The sequence below is a fragment of the Aphis gossypii genome, chromosome X (assembly GCF_020184175.1).
Source record: "Aphis gossypii isolate Hap1 chromosome X, ASM2018417v2, whole genome shotgun sequence".
Classification (NCBI taxonomy): domain Eukaryota; kingdom Metazoa; phylum Arthropoda; class Insecta; order Hemiptera; family Aphididae; genus Aphis; species Aphis gossypii.
Window position 1 is genome coordinate 19950722 of NC_065533.1, and position 25719 is coordinate 19976440.

The 25719-nt window shown below is 23.2% G+C and overlaps 2 protein-coding genes across 4 annotated transcripts; both read left to right on the forward strand.

The window, feature by feature from the left end:
- The first annotated feature begins 1561 nt into the window (after nt 1-1561).
- On the forward strand, nt 1562-16802 carry LOC114129644 (lysophosphatidylserine lipase ABHD12). Of its 3 annotated transcripts, XM_050205386.1 has the most exons (11): nt 1742-2078; nt 3953-3992; nt 9812-9961; nt 11963-12081; nt 12801-12906; nt 13260-13453; nt 13524-13656; nt 13747-13864; nt 15104-15265; nt 15490-15611; nt 15790-16802. In XM_050205386.1, exons 3-11 carry the CDS (start codon nt 9894-9896, stop codon nt 15827-15829), a joined length of 1062 nt encoding a protein of 353 aa, XP_050061343.1. In that variant the 5' UTR covers nt 1742-2078; nt 3953-3992; nt 9812-9893; the 3' UTR covers nt 15830-16802. The 3 variants fall into 3 exon arrangements, with proteins under 3 accessions (XP_050061344.1, XP_050061345.1, XP_050061343.1); XM_050205387.1 differs by lacking the exons at nt 1742-2078; nt 9812-9961 and adding an exon at nt 1562-1735; XM_050205388.1 differs by lacking the exon at nt 9812-9961 and having other exon boundaries at nt 1563-2078.
- Nucleotides 16803-19084: 2282 nt separating this feature from the next.
- Nucleotides 19085-23963, forward strand: LOC114129649 (2',5'-phosphodiesterase 12). The gene is made up of 9 exons (XM_027994451.2): nt 19085-20097; nt 20656-21412; nt 21604-21743; nt 21807-21972; nt 22056-22185; nt 22355-22510; nt 23036-23141; nt 23566-23720; nt 23780-23963. The coding sequence occupies exons 2-9, from the start codon at nt 20664-20666 to the stop codon at nt 23885-23887; spliced, it is 1710 nt and encodes a 569-aa protein (XP_027850252.1). The 5' UTR covers nt 19085-20097; nt 20656-20663; the 3' UTR covers nt 23888-23963.
- The last annotated feature ends 1756 nt before the right edge of the window (nt 23964-25719 follow it).

The window sequence follows — 25719 nt, forward strand, 5'->3', positions numbered from 1 at the left end:
TAATTAAGTATTGACAGAATAATAATTAATTATTTTTATATTTAAATATCTTAAAATACTGATGTTCGGTATACCTTTAGATTATATAAACGGCATGAATGTATTAATGATGAATGTATTAATTTTGCAATGATATGTTTTATTTTGTGTCTGTATAATATTATATAATATAAATAAATATATAGTATACCTATACATATATTATATTTATATACAATATACTACTATTGTCTGTCACAATAAATTTATTGAAAAAAAATAGTTGGTAGGTACTAAGAAGTCAAAGTAGGAAATAATCGAGTTAAATCAAAAAAAATATATGGGAAACGAGAATTTTTGCAACTAAACCTATGATTATTGATAAGATTGATTTCATTTTTTTTTGTGTAAACCGACCATAATTAGATATTTGAAGGTTTTAAAATATTATTAGCATTTTTTATGTATAAAAAAACGTTCAAAATTATTCTGACTATATTTTGAGCTATTATATTATAAGCATGTAGAATTTTATTTTGTTTTAAATTATTGTTGATAAAAATTTCCAGCAGTTAAATTCGTTTATTTTACTTACCTACCTATAGTATTTAAAATAGTAACATATAAAATATTGTTTAACAGTTATCAATAGATACGCATTTAATACCATCTAAACGATTTTCAGTCTTCAGACTAAATACTGTAAGATCATTGCTGATTCAGTAGATCTAAATATTTAATATTCTAATCATCTAGATTCTAGATAGTATAGATAGGTGGGTTTTCTTAAAATTAAATCGAATAACTTAATATACAATAACATAGGTTTTGCATTATTAAATATTTTTGATATTTTATTTGTTACTATAAAATTATTTATACGTGTAAATGAATAGATATTATTGTACGAAGAAATCATAAAATATATATTCGATGAATTATTTTTATCCGTACAACCACCCACAACAGGCCCAAACCACGTCAAATGCGCCATCTTATACCGCCTTATGTAGGTTATAACTTTAAGTACATTTTAATGGTTTGGGCAGCACTGAAATTTGTACGGGTAATACAATAGTTTTGGCCAATACCGCCGTGAAAGCTTCAGGACGGGGTCAAAGCGACTCGAAACTAGTGATTCCTACTCAACGTTAACCCGCCTTTTCCCGATATTGGCACGATGGGTAGGTAGGTAGGTAATACAAACTCGAAATAATAATAATCAATTTGATAAAATTGGCAATTAGGTACTTTGCTTTTACACTTCAGTACCCATTGAAATAAAAACAATATTATTATTTATTGTATATAAACATTTAAGACAATATTATATTAATATGATTGATATGCTTATATGTATGTCTACGATATCTACGTATACACAATAATACTATGTCTGTCTTATATATTTTCTAATACCATGTTCGTATTATACCCGTCCTAACGACGATGGCTCTGATGCGCGGCGGAGCGCCGAGGCGAACGCCGCCGCCGCCGCCACCACCGGCTCACGTGATAACGTCGATTTATGTACGCATTGGCGGCGCCGTTGACGGGCGGCAGCGCTCGTACGATTTTCTGAACGTTTCTCTGATAAACCGAACGGTTCACGGCGGCGGCGCGGCCGACCGAAATCGTTAATAATACACGAAAAAAAAAAAAAAACACCGTGCATAAGGTCGAACGTTCGTCGTACACCTACGCCGACGCCAATCGTCGACCGACGATAGCGCAGCGCGGAAGTGCGCGTAGCTAGGTAGGTACCCACTCTTTTTCACGACTAGCACACGTCGATTCGTCAGTCGCGACTCGTCGCAGACAGCATTATTACAGGTACCAGGTATAGTCATCACTAGTCACTGCACGCACGTCGCGGACCGCGGTCGGTGTTTTTTTTTTTTTGTACGTTTCGTTTCATGAAAATAATAATATCACATAATATCGATAACAATAATCGTCCGCGGTCGGTGATAGATCATAAGCGTGTACCTACCTACTCTATCCGTTCCACTGGTTCACCTCGCATCGAAGACGTTACGAATACACCGCTCTAGTTTGTTGTGTTCAGACATGAACGTTCAATGATCGTCGTAGTATAGGTACGTGTGAGTAGTGGTTAGTACCACCTAGGTACTGGACTCGGCGTCGTCTTTTATACCTAATAATGATATTTTGTATTACCCGGGCGTCTCAATGTACTGTATAGTGTAGGTCAGAGGTTCCTGCCCTCCGGGGTGCCGTGAAATTATTTGAACACGATACGTGTATATTACTATTGCGATAGGTGTAGAGTATTTGGGGGTGCTTCCGGATTTTTAGAAAATAACCAAGGGTGCGGTGAGTCAAAATAGGACGGAACCTCTGGTATAGACTGTACGTCTGTTGCTCTTAACCTGCCTAAACACTACCTTTTTTTATTAACATTATTATGTTTTTGTGGTGTTTATCATCTAATGAGACTAGATTGATGCATTATGCGTTTTGATGTTTCCATACTATTATTATGTACCAGCTACCTGTTTAATAATACCATCTATTAGTATTATAAAAGTACATATTATGTATTATATTATTAAAAATATATAAGGTGTTTTATGTTTTATTTGTATGGGAATATTAGAAAAATCTAAAGACCATAAATTTAATTTCCATTTAATTTCCATATTATTTGTTATTTAATAGATTTCCTGTTATATAACAAAAGATTTCATAATCTAATGCAATTTTGTAATCTCGTGAATAATTATTTTTATAGTAGGTATTTCTATTGTTTAAAAAAATTAATAAGTATTTTTAATTGGGTACTTTTATATTTTTATTTTTATTTTATCTGTTATTTTATTTTATTTTCATTCATCAAATTTAATTTTAAAACTAATTTATAATTGAATGACTCACTTATTTATCTTCATATTGATATTCATTTTAGATGTGTAATCTTTATTTACTTTTATTAAATTATTTGCAATACAATCAAATAACTAAATAATAATTTGATTAATGGCCAATGAGAATACAAATAAGCATCACTATTTACCATAATAACTATTATGTACAAAATGGACTGGCTAAATAATATATTATATATTATATATTTATACATAGGTATTATACTGATGTCTGATAAATACTGACTCATTCATGTGTAATCTAATATAAAACAGTATTTCTGGTATTCTAAATACATTAAAATATATTGCATTCAGGTTTAAATAGGTTAGCTTTAGCAATTTTAATTGTTTATTTATTTTTGTAGTAAAATCTAAAGATTAAAAGTATATGTAGTTAAAATACCTCGATGATGACTAAAAGCTATGAGTACTAGTTATATAACTTCAACTTTAATAGTTTCATAAAAACTAAAGGAACTATAATATTAGGTTAAATTTATGTTTAATCTAATTAGGTATAAAATAGGTACAATTAAAATATTTTTTTCAAATTTTATTGTTTAGAAAACTACAAATATTTAGTGATTCATGATTCATTAATTTTTATGTGAAATTTATTTTTACTTTAGTCTATATTGGAGTATAGGTAGTAGACTACATAGTACCTATTATATATTAATTAATTTGATCATGATTTTTAAGTTACTCGTATAATACCTAGGTACTTTTTACAGATATACCTTTTACTATATCTAGGTACTACATATTTTTCTATTTGTTTACATTACCTTTATGTAATTATTATAATTGATTTAATAACAGTTTATAATTAATAATGTATATTATATTATTTTAAAGTATTATGAGTTGATATAATGATCATAACAAATAATTATTAGTTTTATCAATGTTATTAATTGTCAATGATATTTAATTGCTTAATTATCTATATTTAACCAGACATTTGAATAAGGTTTCCTTAAGTAAAATAAAGACATGAATTATATTTATTATTTTTATTTTTTACTGTTAAGATACCATAATAATAATAATAATAGAGTATAATTGCTTATTTATTTCAGATAAAATAACAAATATGGGTCTTAAAGGCTGCATGAAACGGTAAGCAAACAAATAATTTATCCAAATATTATAATTTATAAAAAAATATTATGTATAAACTTTTGTTAATTATAAATTAATGTACATAATATAGATTTATTTACTGTACAATATAGACTTATTAAGCATGGATTAGTTGGTGCTTAGAATTTAGTCATAATTTAAATGATAAAAAATGAAGAGTTTTACAGCTTTAATTAAAAGCAACTAAGAAGTTGAAATACATATGCAATATGCAATTATAGTAAATTTTGTATGTAATAGCCAGAAAGAAGAAATCATAAAATAAATATTTAATACCTTTTATTGGCAATACTTTTGCATTTTAATTATGAATTTAACATTATAAATAGTTCTACTTATTAAACAACTACCCAAAATATTTAGCTCATGTATATAAGTCAATAAGTCATACTTAATTAACATTTTTGAATATATCTCTTAATGTTTATAAGTTATAACTTACCAAGTTAAAAATATTTTGTTTTTACATGATAAATAAAATTTATCACTGATTAAATATTTGAAAATTAAATATCCAGTTATGATATCTTTTTTTTTTATAAGCACCTATAGTGATTTATAATTTAATTACTAAATTTGATAAATTATTTTTATTTTTACTCATATAATAATTAATAGCAAAATATCTTAAAATAAATTATTGAATGCTTGCCGGTAATTGTTTATTTTTATCTATCTATAAAAACACTCATGAAAATTTATTGGGTGGTGATAAATTATGATATCTGAAATGACGTGAAATTATACAACTATAAAAAGCATTTCAACTAAATATGAATTAATAATGTTTATAAAAGATAAAATAAAACAAAAAGTTATGTATACATATTGTAATACAAGTAATCATATTAATCTTATAAATTGCTACATTAAAATAAGATTTTTTATCTTGTTGATATTTCACATTAAAAATACATATTTTTTTATATTATGCACTTTCCTTTACTTGTATTTTGATTAGTATATTTTCTTTGCCATATTAGTCTATGTAATTCTACAATCTTAAACCTTTATGCAATGCACTGCCTTCACCAAACATTTTTATAGCACTGATTTGTAATATAAACTAATTTTTTATAATAATAAATTATAAAAAAAATAAAAATTCAATAAATTTCTTAAATAATTTTATAATTACTCAATGTTAACTTAATATTTAAAAAAAGATTGTGGATATTTAATGTATACATATACAGGGTTTTTTTTTTCAAACAACACTCATTGTTTCCAAAAGTATTCATGTTTTTGAAAATATTTTTTTACATAGTTTCAAATTGTTAAAAAAAACAACATTTTTATAAAAAAATTATATTTTTAAATATTTTTTATCCTTATAATTTTTTAAGTTTTTTACTTTTTTGAATGACAACATAGATTTTTAATTTCATATTCCAAAGCAGAATAATTTTCTGAGTAATTCGATATATAAAAATTGAATTTAGGGTGAGTAGAATATGAGTTATACTTATTCAAAGTTTAGACAAGCGGAGTAGTAGACAAACATTTTGCGGGGTAACCCCGTACCACTCCACTCCTCGCAGCTAAACTTTAAATATGTATAACTCATAAACTACTCACCCTAAATTCGATTTTTATGTATCGAATTACTCAGAAAATTATTCTGCTTTGGAATATGAAATTAAAAATTTATGTTGTCATTCAAAAATGTAAAAAACTTAAAAAATTATAAGGATAAAAAATATTTAAAAATATAATTTTTTTTATAAAAACGTTGTTTTTTTAACAATTAGAAACTATGTAAAAAAATATTTTCAAAAACATTAATACTTTTGAAAATAATGAGTGTTGTTTGATAAAAAAATCACCCTGTATAATATATATATATAAGAAAGTGTATATCTCTATCCATTATAATGATTGTATATTATATAAATTTAGTAACATAAGCAAATTTAAATTTATTTAAACAAAATAATTTTAAATCCTAAATATTTAATTTTTTATTTATGAAATACAAAAATATTTTTATATTGAATAAGAAAAATAACAATATTAGTGCTCTTATTATGTATAATAATACAATATTGCTATGGTAAATTCTTCTGACAATAATTTATGGTTTTGGTGTAATGTCTAATGAAACTATGTTTGCTTAACATGATAATTATATTTATTATGGGGTTATGGTATTTTTTCTTTTAACTATTTTGACATTAGACTAATAAATTATAATAGAATAATTAAGGTATACACGTGACTAGAATTTTTTTATTTAAATAATTTGTTTGACTTGTGTGAGGTACAAGTTTTATTTTATTAACTAATAATTTATTGTTACAGTTATGAATATTATGATAGAATTAATAACTAAGTATGAATTTAAAATGTTAAGCTAAATTACCTATGTTTAGGATTTTTATAAAATGTATATTCTATGAGTTATTTAAATAAGTTAATGTTGAGTATGATTATAGTATATTTCTATAACTGTTATTGATAATCAGAGATAGGAAGTTGATGACTTAAAAAAGAATCAAAAATTAACTAAAAAACCTTTAATGCCTTAAAAATATATATATAAAAATGACCTAAACAATATAAAAATTGATCTAAAAGTTTATAATTAATCCCTTGATCAATACGTCCATATAAATATAATAATCCATAAATCTTTAGAAAGACAATTTCCTGCATTAAACATTTGAATATGATACATATAGCTAATAAACAAAAGGAGTGAATCAGGTTATCTAGGCTGTTGACTATTCTTTGAGTATTTTTTATTTAGGTGTATCTAGTACATGGATGTTATGGAAAATTATGAATGTTGGGCATTATTTTCAATGTCTAATCAATTAGGGCAATGTAAAAATGATAATATCTAATATTTTCTACAATGCTTGGATAAAGTATTCTTTACTCAGAATCTTGCGTGAATCAAATAATTATTAAAATAAATAATTGACATACTGAACATGTTGGACAATATATTATACTATAATAATGTTTTTTAAATTAACCAATTGTACATGTAAGACTTGTTTAAAACCCACAAGTATAGTCAACATCTTATACTTAGTAACTTTTAAGTGCCACAATAGTGATTCATATTAGAAAAAATATCAATAATTTATTAGTTTTATTGTGTAACATGTTTGATATGTTTAATAAAATGTAATATGTTAACTTAATTGTTAACATATTATAAAGGTTCATATGAAAAAAAAAAAATAGGACGAGTAGGTGTTAAGTGGCTTATTGTAGTATTAAACTTAAATTCAATGATATCTTTGTTTACTTAAAACAATTTTGACAAGATAATGATTTGTTCATTAAATGTATATTATATTTTATTAAATTTTAACTTAAAATGTCTATAAAAAAAATTATGCTTTTAGATTTTTTAGATTTTTGAGTATCAGTAAGATTTATTTATGAGAAACGTTGTGTTAAATTGACAAACATTAAATATAAAAATTTATATTTTCATTTCTTTAACTAGCAAATTCTTGAGATATGGTGATATAGAAAAACTTTGAAAAATTTAAATTTCTTATATTTATAAAAAATATTGCGTATGTACTTTTTAATGTACTTATATTTCAATAAAAACAACTTATTTTGAATATTGTACTAAATTTTCAATGTTTGACAGGGCTTAAAACTATTTAACAATAGTTTAAAAATTATGATTGTTTTTTGAATAATAACAAAAAGCTGCTGATAACTGTTAAGTCTCTACAGTAATTTATTTTTAAATAATCAATTTAGTTGAATACTGGTTTTATATAAATATTTTAGTTTTTTTTTATTAGCTGTTATACTTTAATATAAAGTTTCTTGTGAGACATTATTAATGGAATTAAAAAAAAAAAAATTGAACTTTTTTTGATTTTAAGAAACTATTTTGAAATTAAACATCTAATAATTTTTTCCAATATGAAATGGATAAACTCATAAAAAAAATAAAAATAAGAAAAAATATCATTGTAAAATAAGCACATTTATTGCTACGTTCAAAATTTTAAGTACCTACTATTAAGTATTTTTATAATAATATTTTTTATTTGTTTATTGAAATTTAATACTATTCTGTTTAATTAAATTTTGTCTATGTATTGAATATATTTTACCTACCTTTATTTAGATACTGTACACAGTCCAGATAATTTAGACTTTTTGTCCTGATCAATAAAATCATGTATTATGTTCAATAATTGATTTCATACTTCATACTTTTTCCATAACATATTATTGTATAAATAATGTATTGTTATTAATATTAACTCTTTATCCACCTCAGAGTTTGTTGGAGAAAATTTATTTTGCATATTAAAGCATAATTTGTACATTAGAGAATATTTAGCCTATTTTTCATATTTTAGAATATGTTCTAAATTTCTTAAAAAAATTATATTAATTGTTAATTTCTCGAGTTAACATTTTTCTTTTTTTTTTTTTTAGAAAAAAATCATTCAATTACCTATTTTTTTGTAATCAAATTGGTAATGATGGTCATTTTGTTATTTTCAATCCATGATTGTCACAGATATATAGAATAAATATATATTTATATCCATAGTGATTTTATGATTGATATAATTTATCTATTACCAAAGAAATGGTGCACAATGATTATTTATTGTTTTTATTGAATTATTTTAGAAAATAAACATATTTGCATAATTGCAAGTTTAAAAAATATTTAGAGAATATTTAAAGTTTTTTTTTAGTACATATTAGTATCATATTTTAAGCTTTTAAGAACATAAAACTCCGCTCTGTAGTTATAACTAATAATTAAATTATTGTATTCTTACTGCTAGTTTATTTATAGTGTATTTGTGTCCAATATAGCATTATAATATAATATTATTGATTTGAACAAATTAATTATTTATAATTTATTTGTATTCAATTAGCAGTACTATATTTGTATTCTTATTTATTAAAATTTAAACGGTTTTAAAAATAATTCTTCTGTAAACATAATCATGATTATAAATTATGTAACCATCACAAAAAATTTAACATAACAGTGTTTAATAAATTTCAGATAAACCTCCAGACAAATGATATAATATTATTGATGATAAAGATTAAAATCAATAGATTCAAAAATAGAAATTTTTTATAATAATTATAGTAACAATTTTTTTGACTTAGCTTTTAAAATATATATTAAAGTAGATTAACAACTCATACAAATGTTCATTAAGTAGTTATTTTTATAAAATTTTAAATTGTATCTAGAAAATTCATTGCCAATACTATTAACGTTTTTTATAATTTTAAATATAAATATATTTTTAAATGCTTTATGTTTAACTGGCAATATAGTCTTTTAAAAATCAAAATTTACTACTTAGTACTTACACATCTAGAGAATATGAATCTTTGATCTACAATTTTTCTCGCACTAAAATATTTAATGTGCACAAAACTTTTGATCAAATATTTTTTTTTATTCTTTTTAGACTTAGTTTCTGACTTAAAATTTACTTTTAACTTTTATTGTTTTTTATGCATTGGCATAATTTATTATTTTTAGTTATTTTTTTAGATCATTATTTTATTATATTCAAAAATAACTGTATTGGTGGTGAATTGTTTTCAATCCATTAGAAATATAGGTACCTACTCTTTGAAAATGTAAATAGCAAATTTAATTTAACTCTAATCATCAGGTACTTACTTAAAAGTAAATAAAATATTGAATAGTTACTGTATCTAACATTATAAAATGTTAACAATATGGGCTATATATTTCATGAAAATGTAGATAGCTTACTGAATTTAGCATTGACTGCCATGGATTAAATATTATGTTACAGGATTGTTGTATTTTAGATCTTTCAATATCAAACTACTTTATTATAGCTTCATTGTGCTGTGAAAAATACATATATCTCAATAATGGCACCATGCATGTGTTTTTCATTTATGAAACCTGTGATGATATTCTTGTTAATTTGTGTTTTCGCGTAAGTAATAATATTAAGACTGCGTTTAATTTACTTACTAAATTAACCAAAAAATAAATCAGCTAATTGATTTATTTTAACAATTTTTTTTTTATAGCTTAACATAAGTGCACTTATTATAAACTGCTTTTAGTCACATAAATATTCCCTATTTAATGTACTGGGCAAACCTAATCATATTATTAACAAACATAGAACAATAATAGAACAGTTAACCACTTAATAATTTGATTAGTTGTTGCTTTGCATGAAATAATATATAAATAACAATTAATATGAGTATAATTAATCAATTTTGATTTCTATCATATTTAATAATAATGCAAAAATTATTGGAAAAATATAATTAAATAATTTTTATTATTATTTAATATTTATCATAAATATAAATCATATTTATAGTTACGAAATATTAAAATTTAAATAATGTTTAAAGTTTGTAACTTTTGTAGTTACAGGTATCAGTTTTTTATTTAATAATTTATTACAATATAATATATTTTTGTTATTTATTTATGTGTATGTTTGCATTTATATAGATAGTATAGTTAGGTATTAACAATTTTGCATGAACTTAATTGGCCATTAAATTAACTGGTATCTAATTCTTATGTGTAGTGTAGTTAAATTCTATGCTTTATACCTTTACCTAACATTCTAAATGTATTAATAAGAATTATTCAATATTTTGAGATATATAAAAATGATTTAATATTTTGAAATAAACAAAAATTACTTAAATTAAACAACTTTTAATAAAAATAATTATAATTGTTATTATTTATTTAAAAAAAAAAAAAATGTATAATAATATAAAATGCACACAAAATATTTTTTAATCATCACTTAAAAATAAACCTAGGTACATTTTTTCCATGTAGTAAATTTCTACAAATAATTAATCATTGTTTTATTTTTAATTAGCAACTATTTTAACTTTAAAATCCATCCATATTAAAAATACAAAAACAAAATTGCCATGGTAGATTTTAAATTATGTAAATCTATTTATTAGAAACTAATATAAGCTTTTATTTCTTTAGGAGAGATTTATTTCTAAGAATATGTTGTACCAAAAAGTAAAAAAACTAAAATAAAAATATAAACATTTAGTTTCTTAAAGTGAATGAAGTTGTATAGTGTTTATTTTAAGGTATCCTAGCAATAAGCAATTGCTTGTTTAAGATTGCTAACAAATAATATATTTATTTTAGTGAAGCAAAAATTTTAGTTACTGCCTTCCAAAAATATTCGGCGGTATCGCTTAATTTATTAATATTTATATAATATTTTAATATTACATTTAAACATTGACTTAATGATTAAAAAAATACTCAAGTCTCAATTAATTTTTATTACGTACTATCTACTCATGTTATTATGATATCCTTGTCTCGCAATGTTATAGTATAGTCAATATCATATAGTATTTTATTTTTTTAATATAATATAAGTAAAATCTTGTATGGTTTTAGAATCTACATTAAAAAAATAAACTAGTAGCACAAAATATATGTTAGAACTTCTAACTTAGAAGTTATTTATTTTTATGAGAATTTTTATTATTTATAAATCTTCAAGATCCCAGAATTGCAAACCATGCCTTATGGCCCAGGGTAAGTGGCAATCATATTTCTGGGACCTTTATAGTTTAATTACAGCTCGGTATATCTGTATAATATTTACTGAAATATTAGTGATACATAATATTACTACTAAACAAATTTAAATATATTTTTTTATTATTATTTACTATATGATAGTACCTAATGTAGATTGTAAATAATATAGGTATAAATTGTGGATAATTTTTAAATTAAATAATTTGTGGTTGGCATTGTCATTCATGCATGTAAAATTTTTAAAATAAAAAAAACTCATCAGCATCCATATTGTAATTAAATACCTATATTTTAAAAATAGGAATTAACAATTTAATCAATCATCTTTTTATTTACTTATTATTGTATGAACATTTGATTTAAAATTGTATTTCTTCAGGACATGCTGCATAGTATCAAGTTTCTTTGCGATAATATTATTTCTCATATTCATAGTGGTACCAATTGTTTTTCGATATTCCCCATCACTTCAAAGAGGAATGATATTCTTAAATTATGGTAATAACAAATTATTTTATTTTATATTACACATCATAAATTTAAGCTTAATTATTATACCTTACTATTTATAATATTATATGTTATCAGTTGTTATTAATAAATAATAATAGTCAATAATATGTTTAATGATTAATGACTTAATCAGTTTAAAATTTGTTGCAAAATCTATACTTTTTGTAAATATTTATTGTTTATGAATTGAATAGTCTAAAAAATCTTTTTACTATCATCCCAGCCCCCTTAGGAAAAATTTGAAATATGCTCTTGTATGTTCTTTATATTTCGATATCCATTTTTTTTATCCATTTGAAAGATTTTTCAATCAATGATCTGTTAGTAAAATAATTTTTAAAATTTTTATAATTTATGATCAACATTTAAAAGAGTTGTTTTCTTAATTTTGTTTAATAAAAAAAGTAAACATCAAAATTAAAATGTTGTAATATTTTATCATTTATCATGATCAAAATAATGTTAAGTACATTCTAATAAGACATCTCTAAAAAGAATTATTTAAAGAAATTTTATTTATTTTTTATCAAAGTGACTACATTTTTCATTTTTTAAATTATTATTTTTTTATTAAAATAAGTTATAGCAAATTTAAACATTATAACATTCATAACATTAATTTTAAAGTATTATAAGATCAATGACTATAACATGTATTAGACAGTTATATTATCAACACTTAATTGTTAATTATTATTTTTTAGTTCGTATGCCATCTGCTGTTAATTATAGTCATCCTGAACAGTATGGTATGAGAGGAACAAGAAATTTCTATATAAAAACAAGTGACAATATGACATTAGGCGTATGGTATGTAAGCTTTTATTTATTTTGCATCATTTAAATCTTTAAAAATTATTCTAGTTATATTTTACATTCAATACACAAATACAATAATTTATAAATGTTAAACCTTTTATAATAGTTACAATTTTTAGGCATGTTTGAATAAGTATAAAATAATTTAAATATTTAGAGTTTTTACAAATTAAATGTCCATAAATTAATTGGAATTTTCATTTATGCTATGTCAAAAAAATATTTTAAATAACCTCTTACTATTTTTGGTATAGTTCATGATAATCATATTAAAAGATAATGTATGTTTATAAATACTTTGTTAATCTCTCGTGTAATCTATTTATTGATTTGTTCATATATAGGCATATTTTACCACGTAATTTGTTGGATAAATACGAAAATGATAATTCAACTTATGAACAACTTTTAAGTCATGGTGAACCAATCATAATATATATGCATGGGAACTCAGGTACTCGGGCAAATGAACATCGGATTCATTTGTACCATGTGCTTCAAGATATCAACTGTCATATAATAGCAGTAGATTATAGAAGTATGTCACAGAAATTTTTTTCTTTTTTTTTCTTTGTTATTTATAATTTTCAATAATTGTTTCACTAAAGGTTATGCTGATTCTACTGATGTTGAAGTTAGTGAGCTTGGCGTAGTTACAGATGTAATGGAAATGTTTAGATGGACACATAAACGTGCCAACGGTACCCCTATCTTTGGCTGGGGTCATTCTTTAGGAACTGGGTGAATTTATATTTTAACATAGTAATTTAATTATTAATTTAATTAGAATGTCATAATTTAAAATCAAAAAAAAAAAAAATTATTATTCAGAATTGGAGCACATGGATTTTCACTGCTAGAAAAAGAAGGTCTTTATCCAAATGGCCTCATACTAGAAGCTCCATTTACCAAAATGAGTGATGAAATACGAGAGTATCCTCTTACCAAGGTAAAATATTTTCACTATAATTGAATTATTTATAAATCATATACCTAAATCAACATAAATATAGAACATTGTCAAAATTAAATTCATTGATTATTTTAAAACTTTTTAATTAACATGGTGTAGGTGGAGGCTATAATATCATTAATATCATATTTTAAACTAAAATTAGCAATTAGACTTTATTGTGGATAATCATTATTAAATAAATACAGTCTAAATAGTTTCATAATGAATAATATTATCTAAAATAATTACAGATTAAGTAATTCAAAAATAAGAAAATATTTTGATAAACTTATGGCACTTCCATTTATTTTGATGGATAATGTTGAAAAAATATTTGATTATAGTGTAGGGTTTATTAATGATTTGTATTAAGATTATAATTATCCATTATTATTCATCTTACTTAGAATAAACTTTCGTTAGTAGATACAAATCACTTGGTCTACAACAAATTATAATTACACCCTAAAAGAAATATGAAAAGTGTCAAAATAAATCAAACTAGTAGAAGAATATTATGGAAAATTTCAATAATTTTTATTTGTCAATCATACTAACATAATATGAAAGTGTTTTTAGATCACCTAAACAAGATTATAACTAATAGTTATCAAAATGAATTATAAATTATAATTATTTATCAAATTTTAACCCAAATATGTCTGGCCATATTATAATTAATCAGCTGATTAGTAAAACATACAAAATGCACCAAAGATAAATACAGGCATTAACAAACAAGTAACTGGAATGTTAACAGTATAACAGCATTTCAAAGTATCTCCAATCAATAACTTTTAAAGTTATAAGTTTATAGTCTAAAAACTATTCCAGAAATTGACAAATTATTTATGTATCTATAAATATGTATCTTATAACTTGTATTGTCTTTATCTTTAGATATGTATTTCTACTATTTTTACTTTATGTATTATATTTCATAAATTATGTTGGCAGTTAAACAAATAAGATATTTAAGTTGTAGGTAATTTTTTATGGAAATATAATAATGGACATTTTTTTCAACTTTTATTTATGAATATTCTGTTGTAAACATTCAACTTTTACAATAGTATTTTTCTTGTATGCCCACTGTTCAAAATTTAGCATTTTTAAAAAGTTTGATCACTTTTATAATTCTAATGTATGGTTATAGAGTAACAAACTATAACCTAATTTTATTTTATTCATAAATATTAAATTAAATATTATGTTTTTATATGTATTATATAGATTCATCGACTATTGCCTTGGTTTGAGTTTTTCATCATTGAACCGGTTGAGAAAAATAACATCATTTTTGATACAGAAAAAAATTTAATGGATACTAAAATGCCAGTATTGATTTTACATGCACGTGATGACATTGTGATACCTTACGAATTGGGTGAAAAGGTAATTTCATAATTTTTAAAATTTAAAGTACTGTAAATATCCCTAACTTGGTTCTAATTTAAACTTTGTTTATAATTTTTATATTATTATCCCTAAAATATCAAAAATTAATTGTTACTTTGATTTTTTTAGTTGTTACAAACATTTATTAATATAGCCTTTAGCTCCAAATTTAATACAATCAAGTAATTAATTATACATTTTTATTATTTTTTTATTTATAGTTGTACAAACATCTATTGGAAACTAGAAAAAATGTAACTACTGAAATTGTGTTGTACGATAGACATCAGAAGTTTGGACATAAGTATATATGTAGAGATAAAGAATTAGGAATTCGGACTAGGTGAGTGCTTTAGATTATTTTAAAAGTACCTCTCGTTTTAAAAACTTTTTATGTGTAATATTCATTGAATAAAATAGTATTGCTTACTCAGTAGGCTTTACTGAAATCATATTTTTAGATTACCATGCATATATTATACTTAATAATTGAAAATATGTGTTTTTTCTTTTGTTTTCAGGAAATTTATCGATGAGTCTATAAACAATTTATCTCAGTAATTGTTTATACTCTTTTATCCACCGTTAATATAAGCATATATAGTGCATGCAGATAATTTGAATTGGTTATTATTTATGTTAAGCTCAATTTTTGTTAAATGATTGTATCTTAATCCTCATTGATATTTTCATTATAAAAGTGATACTACTTTTTAGCACAGTAATACTCTAATAAAAATTAATGATTTTGTAATTGTGACAAATATTCTGTTGGTCTATTAATGAACTTATTACGATTCTAATTTGATATTATTACTTTTTACACCATTTATTATTTTCATTTTCTACAAACTTTTTCTTTGTAATTATTGTTGTTGTCATTAAAATATTTTAGATTTCTTAATAAATGTATAATTAATATTCAAGCTTGGTTCAATTTTTATGATAAAAATATATATAATTATAACTATCAATTCATAGAAAAGTATAATGTTCAATTTCTGAATTATTCATAGTTTTACTATTTGTGAAAATATTTATTTTATTTCTTTTTATAATTTTAATTTGATGTTTTTTAATTGACTCTCTAGTGTTAATAAATTATAGTATACTAAAATTAAACATTTATATTTTATAATTACCATAAAAGATTACTTTTGTTTAATTATCATTGTATTATTTTAAGCGCATAATTTTATAATAAACAAACAAATGTTTATCATTCATATTATTTAATACTGACTAAAAAAAAACCATATTATCTACTTAGTTAAATTTTAATTCTACTATTTACAGTAAATCATACTATTCTTTACTCCGTTCTAAAAAATTTTAGTCGGACATCAATTTGTTTTTGTATATTTCAAATTGTATAAACATCTATTAAAAAATATAATAAATCTAACTTTTTTTTGAACATGATTTTGATGATCATATACTTCAATCAATGTATTATGTGATACTTTGTTTGCAATAGTTTTAGATTTTGAATAAAGGAAAAATCTATTTCTTTTTAGATATTGTTTCAAATGCATATAGTTTTACTTTTATTAGCTTCCTGTTTTGCAGAAAAAAAACACCTGAATCAATAGAATGCTTTTCTTAAAAATGTTTATTAAACAATTTTGACGATTTGAACAGTGTTAAAGATACTTTGTATGTATAATATTATAAATAAGGAGATTTATAATTTTTTTAACATTAAACTTGCGTCACTCATACATTTTTATTATTTACTATAGATAAATATGATAAAATTCTTTATTATTATTTTTTTTATACCAATTTATTTGCAAGCAAAATATTATTTTAAATTCAATGTTTTTGAATTTAATTTAGATGCTTGAAATTTTTTCAAAACGTTGATATTATTATATTTCTTTTTTTTTTAATATACCTCATTTTTAAAATTGTTTGAGCAATTTATAGACATTTAAAATTTTTGATTTTTTTTTTATACATATCAAACAAAATTTATGTTAACATATAGTCTTTTTACTTTTACTGAACTTGAACTATATGGTTTTGATAAACAATAAAATAACAAAGCTGATTATATAATTGAACGATTAACTCTATTTAAAATTATTTATCTGGTTTGGTGATGGTAATAATTGACAATGTTGTTCATTGTTTTTCTGTTCCTGCATACATTTTTTGTTATTATCGCTTATTTTAAAGTCTGTAATTACTACAATAATACTTAAATATTTCATATATACGTACAACAATAAAATGTTTTTAATTGATTAAAGATATAAATTATACATTTTAAACATTCAATACATAATTTTTCAGTATTTTTATTTAATGCTATATTTTGATTGTCTAATGAACAAAAAATAAAAATAATGTATTAATTATAAATATTGAATTAATGGTGAGTTTTAAATAAAAATTAAATACTGTTTTATTATGTTCACTTAATGTTAAATTTCAAGATGTATTCAATTTTTGATTATCTTTTAAAATTAATATCAAATTCAAATAAATAATTTTACAATTATATTAATTAAAAATGTTGTTTGGATTATATTATTATGCAGACCGTATACTTTAAGTAGTCAGTTTGATAATGAGTACCTTTCAGCTAATATTTATATTTTCAGTGATAATTTATAATTTGTCAACAACCTACACCAGACGTACACATTTTATATAAACATTTAATTAAATTGTTAATAATCGTTATAAACACTAGGTTTTATGCATTAAATAATATAAAAATACAAAAGAATTTAGTATTAAACGCACTGTAAGTATATAATTAAGAATCATAACAAACATATTTATAAACTTATAAAGTGTAAGTTAATAAAAAACAAAATATTGATTTAATCAAACAAATATGTGCACAGTTGTACATTTATAAGACAAAAGTTATTTAAATAATAATAATTGAACATAGAAGGTACTCTACTATTACCTATTATATATACTTCCCTACAATAAAATGTAATAAATTATTTTATAAATTAAATTAAAAATTAATTTATCACCTTTAAATATTATTTATAATAAAGTTTTAGAAATTTATATACTTTTTAAATATTCAATGAACGTAAATGACATTATTTTAGTGAAATAAATTAGTAATTATTATTTAAATAGTGTATTTAATTAATTTTTGGAAGATTCTAACATTATAATAATCCTATTATTAAATAAATGGTGTCTTCTTCAATAAATAAACATAAAGGATCTAGTTATTGTTGGCTGGCTGGCTCATCTTAAATCAATGTTGGTTTTTAAAATAGGTATTTAACTTGTATGTAAATTTAAGAAAATAATTAATGGTTTACAAACAATGTGTTCAATAAGCCAGAGTATCAGACTTAGGCATTAGTTTGAAAAAAATGTTAAATAATGCACAAGCTGCGTGGCTTAGGAATTACTTATTTAAATATACATTTTCTTATTTGGCTATGAGCTTTAGTAATCACCGAATAGTCGGGTAAACCAGATCGACTCAGATAACTAGGACTGTGGACTTACTGGACTTATATAGGTACCTAAAACAACACTAGATAATGTGCAATCATACATGCATTTAACAACCTTAAAACATGCACTTGATTTGTTTTTAATTCATAAATATTAATAAAATAAAATATGAATAATATTTATAATAAGAATGAATCTACAATTAACTAAGTTGGTACCCAATCAAAATAGGTTTATTTTATAGTTTATACCATTATCAAATGAATTAAAATATTTATTTTTGGTTCTAAATGAAATTAATTTTAATTTATTTGTATTGATTAGGAAATAAATGAATAACACTGTTCAATTGATGAACTTTATTGAATTGTTAATTAATTTGGTATTTCTTTTTCGTTTCCATCGAGCTAGTATACATGTCGGCAAGTGCAGGCAGTGTACGAGTGCATTGAAATTATAATGTAGAGGATTTTCTTACTTAGTTTTGACCATAAGTGGCGTTAAAAAATAAGTATATACATATATTCAATAAAAAGTTCGAGATAAAGAAATGGGTTCGCCTCAAATCTCAAAAACGTCTAAATATGCAATATAAAATTACAAATTTGAATTGTTAGCTGTATCGTAGGTAACGTGAAACAAATTTTTATCTGGTCGGTACTTTTTTTTTTTACAACTGTGCAAAACAAAAAACGTGCAAGTATGGTAAAAGCTAAAAGTCCCAAGTACCAGTCTATCGATATGGGTAACTATAATCCAGTGCAATAGTTGCTTATTAATCAGCTGCGTACAGCGCCAGACTTGAGTGCAAGACACTACGACTAACTGCTACTCTGTACCCACCAAATATCATTAATAAACCACTCTGTGATCGATGCCGCGGACCCATTTAATATTTAATAGAAGTTTATGACAGCAACGATTGTTCGATTAGCGCCTCGGTCGTAGAAAATAATATTGTCGTTCGAAGAACGTGACCGAGGGCCGTGCTAGGGCCGTCAGCCCGCCGAATTATCGGCGTTATCGTTTTGATAAATGTTATTATCAACTAAACGTATTATCACTTACGGTGTGCCGGTATTTCATCAGTGCCTGTTAAGACGTACCAAAGGCTGTCGAATCGTAGTGACATTTCCCAATTTTGGCAATATTAGTTCAAATTCGTTTTGTTCCGTGTTTGAAATCTGTTGTGGCCGTCTACTACTGACCACCATGTTGGTTTTTTGACACGTTTTCGTGTTGTTGTCAATGGTCCGGCTAACGGTGTGCTACTACTGTTGGCTATGTAGTACCTATCTCGTTAAATATTTTTAAAAAGAAAATATTACGTGTTTTTCTTTTGTTTATTAGTAGCGTAAAGATTGAATTTAAAATCTAATATCGACGTAAGTACCTATGCGCATTTTAAACTATTGTAACGATTAGCTTAACATTTTTAATATTGCTTATTATAATACCTGCTGCGTCTCGTTAATCAATATCATACTTCAGTGTTTAAGTACCTAGGTACATAAATACAGTCATCCGGCAGCACTATGTCACATGTTTTCTAGTATGAAACACATTTGCTATTTTATAGTTACCCTTTTTTTTTCCATTTAATTTTTTTTACATAAATTGATAAACTTTGTTGTATAATCGTAGTTTTGTATGAGAGCTATTTACACAGTTAATTAAATGATTTAAGTACATATTCACTGATCAACTATTCAATTCAATGTATCTACTACTTCATTTACTGAGTTATTTTTTTAAAAACGCAATCTTAACAACTAGATTTTCATATATTCACGAATTATCATAAAGTATTAACCGTTCCATATCTTTGTTTGCTCCAATTGTCATATTTAAAGTCTTTCTAGGTCTAAAATAAACATATAAAATATATTTAAATTATATATACAAATACATAATACAATTTTGAACTTATTATTGTTTTCTAGAAAACCATATGAAATATTTTAACAACTTATTCAAGAACATCTATTGCATAAAAAGAAATATGTCTTCTTTTAAATTATGTTTATGGGAAAATTCAATGTTTGTGAACTGCTTGATACCGACGGGTGAGACCGAACTAAAAATGGTGGTAACTCTATTATCTCCTTTTAATAAATCTAAAAAAATAAACTTGTGTCGAGATCCAGAAGATACAATAAACATATTTATTGAAAGGCTTTCTATAAAATTATTACAAACTCAACGCAAAGTTAGTAATCATGATAAGGTTACGAAAAATTGTGTACAATTAAAAGTGAATGGAATCAAAGTACCATGTACTTCAAAATGCTATGAATTATTTGAAGAAATAAAAGAAAATATTACTCTTCAAATTAAAGATCATACATATAAAGTAATAGTTAATGCACCAATAGTAAACGAATTTAAATTGGGAGTTCCTCCATATCAAGGACTGATGATGTATCCCTTTGCATTTGAGCAGGGATATAATGTATCTATTAAGGACTCTAAGTTTTTATGGTACAGAATTAGTTCAAAAAAAGAAGTCGAAGTGGGCAATAATATGACTTATATACCTACTGCCGAGGATGTTAATTGTCGTCTTAAATTGTTGTGTATTCCTGTTAATTACGAAGGCCAATCTGGACCTACAGCAGAAATAATATCTTCAGAAGTCTTAGAAAATACTATTAAAATCTTTCCATTTGAAAAGAGATTAAAGACTAAGCCATATAATAGGTAAGGTGAAATAATTATATATATTTTTAATTCTTACCAATGGTAATATTGATAATGCAATTTTAGCAATAATTAACTGGTGTAGTTACTTATTTATTTATTTTTTTTATCTAAGATCAAATCAATATGTTATTAAGTGTTAATACTTTTAAAATAACTAATTCTGTTTGTTTGTAATTTAAATGTTGTAGTATTAGAGTTGTATCATACAATATACTAGCTGGAGAATATACAAAAACTAAGGAAGCAAAAAATGAAATGTATCCATATTGTCCAACAGAAATTTTAGCATCCAGTTATCGGAACCCTCTTATAATGAGAGAACTTAAAGGTAAATAAGTGATATTATGATGTAAATAATTTGTTTTATGTGTAATTAATTATCTACTTGAAGCGTACAAAGGAGATATAATTTGTTTGCAAGAAGTGGATAAATTATTTTTCCATAGAGAGTTATGCCCTATATTAAATCAATCAAAGGACATGACTGGAGTATATTTAAAAAAAAATGGTTTTAGAAATGAAGGACTTTGTTGCTTTTATTCTCCTAATAAATTTAAGTATGTTATAAAGAATTCTTAGTATATATATTTTTTTATGAATAATATTTTATTACTTTTAAATTAATCTAAATATATTTCAGTTTATTAGAACAATATAATATTAATTTGAATGACTTGACTACTATGGAATTGTACTGTGGACCTATTATAAAAGAAATTATGGATGATGAAACATGGAAACAAGGATTAGAAAAAAAAACTGTTTTCCAAGTTAGTGATTATTCATACAATTATATTATTATATAGTTTAAAAACGCAAAATAAACGTTTTATTTTATTTTAAAAATATAAAGATGCTTATTACAGTTATTTTATATTGTAAAATTATTACTAACAATTTATTTTTAAAATGAATAAACATTTCTATTTTATTTTATAGGTCTTAGTTTTTGAATTGATTTCTAACAAAAAACAGATACTATTGGTTTGCAACACTCATTTAATTTCTGATCCAGATGGTGATTTTATAAGATTATTTCAAGCTTTAATTGAAATGAGTATTATCAATAAAATAAAAAATAATATTAGTAAAGATGTAAGTATTGCAAGTTAAAAATTATTCAGCTGTTTATTAAATTAAATAATTTTCATTAAAATATTTTTATTTTTAAAATGATTAGGCTAATAATAATTATGGGAATAATTTACTATACTTAATCGTGTTTAAAGATTTCTAGATTTTACTAATACAATGGTTGTATGTTTACAAATTATCAATAGTGGTTTACCGTAATAAAACTGTGGCATGATAAAGAATAAATTATTTTTACTATAAAATGATATAAAATAACACAATACTGCCTTTATAATAATAAGAAAAAAATTTTATGTAATATTATTCTCATGTGGGTACTATTGAAAAAATGATTTAAGAATATAATTTTTCAAACAAACTTCTTTATAATAACATTGAGTAATTTAAACTTAAAAACAAAATCATTGTATGGATACCAACATTTAATTTATTTGAAAATATAATAGTTTATTTATATACAAATTAAAAATGAATATAATAAGGTGATTAATGTAAATAATGTGATGACTGTGTATTTAATTTCAGTATCTTGGATGCAATGTATCAGTTATATTTTGTGGAGATTTTAACAGTACACCTGAAAGCGGCGTTTATGATTTAGCCACCAGTTTATCATTACCAGAAGAACATAGTAAATACAATTTTAATTGTTATTTATACTTAAACATTTATCTGGCTCAAAGTTTGTTTAAAGAGAAATTCATTTTACCATTGAAATATTAAATTATACTCTATTTTCATTAACAAATCAAAATATTGAACTTAAAAAGAAATATAATCAATTCAAACTCCCAAGTTTTTACTAAGAATTACTGATTTTAATAATAATTAATTATTAAACACTTAATTTCAGTATTAAGGGTTTATATAAGTATATGATTATTGTAACTACGAAAAAATACATTACTATGTAATTAAAGATTATTGATAAAATATTTATAGTTGGTAGTGAGCATTTAGACGTTTTGATTAATTTTAGAAATTTTTCAGTTATATTAGTTATCTAACATTATTATTGTTAATCCTATGTAAACTTTAAATTTTATTTTTTTCAGGAAATGCAAAAATATTAAATGATTTAAAAAATAATCTTGACTTTAAATTGGAAAGTGCATATGATACTGATGTTTTGTACAGTAATTATACTGAAACTTTTTTTGGTCTTTTAGATTATATATACTTTACAAATAAACATCTTGAGCTTATCCAGGTAAAAAATATTATATTAAAATATTTTATTAAGATTGTACCTATAATTTTTATTTTTAGGTATTACCCATGCCATCACATGAAGATGTTACTGAATATGGTGGAATTCCAAGCATATTATTTCCTTCGGATCATTTAGCTTTAATTGCAGACTTTAAAATAAAATAGTGTATATATTTTATAATGATATTTTTGTTATTGTATTTTTAAAAGAAATAAATAATATTTACTATAGTACCTTAAATTGTGTGTAATATCTATTATATTATGTAATGCTATTATAACAGTATAATTTAAGTAAATTTTAAAATTTCAATTTGTTCCTATTTGTATTATTTTAGTTTCTGTATGTAAAGGGCCCAGATTAATATGAGAAAAAAATCATAATTTTTAATCCCTTCACTTATTTCTGTACTTGCTGCATGTTAAAAGTATAACTGCCCAGTATACCATTTAGTGTTTTTAGTGTAAAGCTGGCTCTGATTAGTTCTTCAAATTTTTCTACTTCCTACTGTGATGTAGAAAATTTTTTTGTCAATGTGACTGGTTATGTGCAGCAAGTGTACATTTACTATTTTACTAACTCAGTGTATCTGTGTTTTTGACATTTAATTTATTATTAGGGCCCTTACACTAACTTGAAATTATTGTAAAAATAATTAAACATTTTCATTTAAAGTTAAAAATAAAATTAACATTTTTATTAGTTTGAAACTTATATATTATTTACTTAAAATGAAGTAATTATTTTTAAAATATTTAATGAAGCAAATTTTTGTATTTCCATCTATACATGAAATGTGTAGATTTCTAAGAAGATGCTATGTTCACATCTGCTTTTTTTCATGTAACAGTAAATTTCAATACTAGATTTTTTATTTTAGTTTATTTATGATAATTATTTCATAAAATTTACAACGTATTGAATTTTTTAGAGGAAACCTTAAAATACACTCGAACAAAGTTTTTTTTTAATATATAAAACATATTTATATTTATTATTTCAAGATTAAGAATGAATTGAATACTAGTACAATATTGGTTTTTTCTCCCAGGCCCACATCTGACATTGATAAAACACATTGATGTTATGTAGTTTATGATTTTTTAGTTGACTCATAATATAATTATTTATCATCAAAGTTTTAGAGAATTATATTTTTGAGGATTTGACGTATCAATTTTATATTTTATTATTATTTGACTAAAAATAAAATTTTAAATGTAAATTTAAATGGCTATTGAATTGGATTTAGACAATGTTTAAACATATTAAGTCATACGTTCAAAAATATTATTTTCTATAATTTTTCTAATGGTTAATTTTATTCTAATGTTGCTCAACATTAAAAAAAAAGCAATTTTGTGTGAATTTGATTGTGTTGCATGTTGGCTAGAGAAAGAAAACAAATAGTTTGTTGCAATTTATTTCTTATGTACTTTATCATTAATATGATAATATGTAAATTTGTTCTAATATTAACTATAAAAACTTGTATTCTATGGTACAAATCTGTTTAGAAAATGTATTATATTACACATGTTATGAGACACACAACTAGGTGTGTACACAAAATAATAATTTTTATTGAGGGCTTAAGGCTGTACATTTTCATACTTATAATATAACAAGAAGTTTTTTTAAGGTAACCATTTTAACTATATAAAAACATGTTAACTCAATTTTGTTGAATTGGTTAAACACTTAAAAATGCCCTTTGTGTACACGTTTACAGATACTATAGGTATATTGAAACAATTAAATACATTAATAATAAAAAGGCTTTTAGGAAAGTTAAAATAGTAATCAGTGTAATCACCATCCAACACATTTTTTTTCTCATCCAATTCATTTACTCTTTTCGTAAAACTTTCAATTTTTCTATGAATATTCTACTGAGCTAATGATTAATCTACGTAAACTATTCTCTACCACAGTGTTTTTTATATTAATTAATGTCAAAAATGACCTTTCTGATGTAGCTCTTGTAATAAGTAAA

Bases quoted from the DNA above. Each gene is read 5' to 3' on its own strand.
- LOC114129649 (XM_027994451.2), top strand. From the start codon at position 20,664: ATGAAATATTTTAACAACTTATTCAAGAACATCTATTGCATAAAAAGA. The intron at 21,744-21,806 runs GTAAATAAGTGA...ATCTACTTGAAG, and splicing joins TATAATGAGAGAACTTAAAG to CGTACAAAGGAGATATAATT. The intron at 23,721-23,779 runs GTAAAAAATATT...TTTTATTTTTAG, and splicing joins AACATCTTGAGCTTATCCAG to GTATTACCCATGCCATCACA.
- LOC114129644 (XM_050205386.1), top strand. From the start codon at position 9,894: ATGGCACCATGCATGTGTTTTTCATTTATGAAACCTGTGATGATATTC. The intron at 9,962-11,962 runs GTAAGTAATAAT...GTATTTCTTCAG, and splicing joins TTGTTAATTTGTGTTTTCGC to GACATGCTGCATAGTATCAA. The intron at 12,082-12,800 runs GTAATAACAAAT...ATTATTTTTTAG, and splicing joins AATGATATTCTTAAATTATG to TTCGTATGCCATCTGCTGTT.